The sequence below is a fragment of the Melopsittacus undulatus genome, chromosome 26 (assembly GCF_012275295.1).
Source record: "Melopsittacus undulatus isolate bMelUnd1 chromosome 26, bMelUnd1.mat.Z, whole genome shotgun sequence".
Lineage (NCBI taxonomy): Eukaryota > Metazoa > Chordata > Aves > Psittaciformes > Psittaculidae > Melopsittacus > Melopsittacus undulatus.
This window is the reverse complement of record NC_047552.1, coordinates 284,447-289,495: the sequence shown is the minus strand read 5'-3', so window position 1 is coordinate 289,495 and position 5,049 is coordinate 284,447. Positions and strand designations below refer to the sequence as shown.

At 55.8% G+C, this 5,049-nt stretch overlaps 1 protein-coding gene across 1 annotated transcript; it reads right to left on the bottom strand.

Annotated features, from left to right (window-relative positions):
* Window positions 1–291: 291 nt before the first annotated feature.
* ETHE1 (ETHE1 persulfide dioxygenase) lies at window positions 292–4,778 on the bottom strand (the record flags this gene model as incomplete). The annotated part of the gene is made up of 4 exons (XM_034072270.1): window positions 4,701–4,778; window positions 3,428–3,572; window positions 1,492–1,637; window positions 292–447 (listed from the first exon to the last, which is right to left on the bottom strand). Coding segments are annotated over exons 1-4 (501 nt in total), but the record flags the coding sequence as incomplete, so codon positions are not given.
* Between the last annotated feature and the right edge of the window lie 271 nt (window positions 4,779–5,049).

Sequence of the window (5,049 nt, the reverse complement as noted above, 5' to 3'; positions counted from 1 at the left end):
TTCCCATCCCAGTCCCTCCCAGTTGCTCCCAGTCCATCCCAGTCCCTCCCAGTCCATCCCAATCCCTCCCAATCCCATCCCAGTCCCTCCCAGTCCCTCCCAGTCCCTCCCATTCCCATCCCAGTCCCTCCCTATCCCATCCCAATCCCATCCCAGTCCCTCCCAGTCCATCCCAGTCCCCTCCCATTCCCATCCCAGTCTATCCCAGTCCCATCCCAGTCCCTCCCAGTCCATGCCAATCCCATCCCATTGTATCCCAGTGCCCTCCCAGTCCCTCCCAGTCCCTCCCAGTCCCTCCCAGTGCTCCCAGTTCCTGCCCTGCTGGAAGTCGGTGCGGCCGCAGCCCCGGATGAGCAGCGCGTCCCCAGTGAACGCAGCTGATTGGTCATCGAGCACTAACGTCACACAGCCGGGGGTGTGGCCTGGGCTGGGCCGGACCCGCAGCGCCTGAGGGGGGCGGGGCCTCAGGAGGCTCCGCCCCCCTGACCACGCCCACCCCCATAGAGTTCAATGGGGACCCCTCCCATTGGGTTCAATGTGGGCCCCCCATAGGGTTCAATGGGGACCCCTCCCATTGGGTTCAATGGGCTCCCCCCATAGGGTTCAATGTGGGCCCAACCATAGGGTTCAATGGGTTCCCCCATAGGGTTCAATGTGGGCCCCACCCATAGGGTTCAATGGGTTCCTCCATAGGGTTCAATGTGGGCCCAACCATAGGGTTCAATGGTTCCCCCCCATAGGGTTCAATGTGGGACCCACCCATAGGGTTCAATGAGTTCCCCCATAGGGTTCAATGTGGGCCCCACCCATAGGGCTCAATGTGGGGACACACCATTGGGTTCAATGTCTCTATGGGGTCTCTATGTGTCTCTATGTGTCTCTATGTGTCTCTATGTGTCTCTATGGGTCTCTATGTGTCTCTATGTGTCTCTATGTGTCTCTATGGGTCTCTATGTGTCTCTATGTGTCTCTATGGGTCTCTATGTGTCTCTATGTGTCTCTATGGTCTCTATGTGTCTCTATGTGTCTCTATGGTCTCTATGTGTCTCTATGTGTCTCTATGTGTCTCTATGGTCTCTATGTGTCTCTATGTGTCTCTATGGTCTCTATGTGTCTCTATGTGTCTCTATGTGTCTCTATGGTCTCTATGTGTCTCTATGTGTCTCTATGTGTCTCTATGTGTCTCTATGTGTCTCTATGGGTCTCTATGGGTCTCTATGGTCTCTATGTGTCTCTATGTGTCTCTATGGTCTCTATGTGTCTCTATGGTCTCTATGTGTCTCTATGGGTCTCTATGGTCTCTATGTGTCTCTATGTGTCTCTATGTGTCTCTATGGGTCTCTATGTGTCTCTATGGTCTCTATGTGTCTCTATGGTCTCTATGTGTCTCTATGTGTCTCTATGGTCTCTATGTGTCTCTATGTGTCTCTATGTGTCTCTATGTGTCTCTATGTGTCTCTATGTGTCTCTATGTGTCTCTATGTCACTCACGAAGGCCCCGAACCGCAGCTCATGCCCCGCCCCCATGATGACGTCAGCGCTGGCGCCGCTGGCTCCGGATATGGCGCTGAGGCAGCCGAGCTGAGCGCGCAGAGCCCCCGAGCCGGTCACGTGATCCGCGTGGCAGTGCGTGTTCACTGCGGGGGGAGGGGTCAGAGGGCAGGGGTCAGAGCGGGAGGGGTCAGAGAGGGGGCGTGGCTTAGGGAGGGGCTATGGGGTGTGTATGGGTGTCTATGGGTGTACATGGAGTGTCTATGGGGTGTCTATGGGGTGTCTATAGGGTGTCTATGGGTGTCTATGGGGGGCTATGGGGGGTCTATGGGGCTCTATTGGGTGTCTATTGGGGTCTATGGGGCTCTATGGGGGGCTATGGGGGGTTCATGGGGGGCTATGGGGTGTCTATGGGGGGTCTATGGGGCTCTATTGGGTGTCTATGGGGTTCTATGGGGCTCTATGGGGGGCTATGGGGGGTCCATGGGGGGCTATGGGGTGTCTATGGGGGGTCTATGGGGCTCCATTGGGTGTCTATTGGGGTCTATGGGGCTCTATGGGGGGCTATGGGGGGTTATGTGTGTCTATGGGGTGTCTATGGGGGGCTATGGGGGGTCTATGGGGGGCTATGGGGTGTCTATGGGGGGTCTATGGGGTGTCTATGGGGGGTCTATGGGGCTCTATTGGGTGTCTATTGGGGTCTATGGGGCTCTATGGGGGGCTATGGGGGGTCCATGGGGGGCTATGGGGTGTCTATGGGGGGTCTATGGGGCTCTATTGGGTGTCTATTGGGGTCTATGGGGCTCTATGGGGGGCTCTGGGGGGTCCATGGGGGGCTATGGGGTGTCTATGGGGGGTCTATGGGGCTCTATTGGGTGTCTATTGGGGTCTATGGGGCTCTATGGGGGGCTATGGGGGGTCCATGGGGGGCTATGGGGTGTCTATGGGGGGTCTATGGGGCTCTATTGGGTGTCTATTGGGGTCTATGGGGCTCTATGGGGGGCTATGGGGGGTCCATGGGGGGCTATGGGGTGTCTATGGGGTGTCTATGGGGCTCTGTTGGGTGTCTATGGGGGTCTTTTGGGCTCTATGGGGGGCTATGGGGTGTCTTTGGGGGACTATGGGGGTTTATGTGTGTCTATGGGGTGTCTATGGGTGTCTATGTATTTCTATGGGTATCTATGGGGTATATATGGGGTGTCTATGGGGTATCTATGGGGGTCTATAAGGGTCAATGTGTGTCTATGGGGGGCTAAGGGGGTCTATGCGGAGTCTACGGGGTGTCTATGGGGGGCAAATGGGGTATCTATGGGGTTTCTATGGGGTGTCTATGGGGTGTCTTTGGGGTGTCTATGTGGTATCTATGGGGTGTCTATGTGGTGTCTATGGGGTCTCTATGGGGTCTCTATGGGGTGTCTATGAGGTGTCTATGGGGTCTCTATGGGGTGTCTATGTGGTGTCTATGGGGTCTCTATGGGGTCTCTATGGGGTGTCTATGGGGTCTCTATGGGGTCTCTATGGGGTGTCTATGTGGTGTCTATGGGTGTCTATGGGGTCTCTATGGGGTCTCTATGGGGTGTCTATGGGGTCTCTATGGGGTGTCTATGGGGTATCTATGGGGTGTCTATGGGGTGTCTATGGGGTGTCTATGGGGTCTCTATGGGGTGTCTATGGGGTATCTATGGGGTATCTATGGGGTATCTATGGGGTGTCTATGGGGGTCTATGGGGTGTCTATGGGGTGTCTATGGGGTGTCTATGGGGTCTCTATGGGGTATCTATGGGGTATCTATGGGGTGTCTATGGGGTATCTATGAGGTCTCTATGGGGTCTCTATGTGGTGTCTATGGGGTGTCTATGTGGTATCTATGGGGTGTCTATGGGGTCTCTATGGGGTCTCTATAGGGTGTCTATGGGGTATCTATGTGGTTCCTGACCTGCATATCGCAGCCTCAGCCCCAGCTCCCTCAGCAGACGAGTGTCTCTCCCCACAGTCTCCAGCACAGGGTCAATGATGACGGCGTCACCCGAACGAGCGTCAGCCAAGAGGTAGGTGTAGGAGCAGGAGGAGGGTTCGAAGAGCTGCAGGACAATGGGAACAGCCCCATAGACCCCATAGAAACCTATAGACACCATAGAGCCCCATAGACACCATAGACACCATAGACCCCATAGACCCCATAGACACCATAGACCCCATAGACACCATAGAGCCCCATAGACACCATAGAGCCCCATAGACCCCATAGACCCCATAGACACCATAGAGCCCCATAGACCCCATAGAGCCCCATAGACCCCATAGACCCCATAGAGCCCCATAGACCCCATAGAGCCCCATAGACCCCATAGACACCATAGAGCCCCATAGACCCCATAGAGCCCCATAGACCCCATAGACACCATAGAGCCCCATAGAAACCCATAGAAACCCATAGACACCATAGAGCCCCATAGACACCATAGAACCCCATAGACACCATAGAGCCCCATAGACCCCACAGAACCCCATAGACACCATAGAGCCCCATAGAACCCCATAGACCCCATAGAACCCCATAGACACCATAGAACCCCATAGAGCCCCATAGAAACCCATAGAAACCCATAGAACCACATAGACACCATAGAACCCCATAGAAACCCATAGAACCCCATAGACCCCATAGAACCCCATAGACACCATAGAACCCCATAGAACCCCACAGGCCGCATAGAGCCCCATAGACCCCATAGGCCCCATAGGCGCTATAGAACCCCCCCATAGGCCCCATAGAACCCCCCATAGACCTCATAGGATCTCCCCATAGGCCCCATAGAACCCCCCATAGGAATGACATGGGAATCACATAGGATAACACAGACCCCCACGTGACCACATGCCACAACACGTGACCCCCATACAACAACACGTGACACCCCCCCCCAATTAAACCCTATTACCCCCAACCCAGCCCCTATCACATGACCTTCATCCAACCCTCACTTCCGGGTCCGTCCCCTCCTCCGCCCCATAGCCCCCCCCATAGACCCCATTGAACCCCATAGACCCCATAGACCCCATAGAGCCCCATAGAACCCCATAGAGCCCCATAGAACCCCATAGGACCCCATAGGACCCCCATAGGACCCCATAGCCCCTCCCCCCATAGCCCCTCCCCCCATAGCCCCTCCCCCCTTGGCCCCGCCCCCTTCTGGCCCCTCCCCCACCTGCCGCAGCAGCAGCTTCCGTCCGCCGGAGCCGCAGCTCCTGAGGGCAGCCATGTTGGTGGGAGTCACGTGACCCGGGCGGAGGAGAGGCGCTGGGAGCAGAGGGAAGGAGCCTTAAAGGGGCAATGGCTTAAAGGGGCAATGGCTTAAAGGGGCAATGGGCTTAAAGGGGCAATGGACTTAAAGGGGCTATGGGCTTAAAGGGGCTATGGGCTTAAAGGGGCAATGGACTTAAAGGGGCAATGGACTTAAAGGGGCAATGGCTTAAAGGGGCTATGGGCTTAAAGGGGCAATGGACTTAAAGGGGCTATGGGCTTAAAGGGGCAATGGATTTAAAGGGGCAATGGGC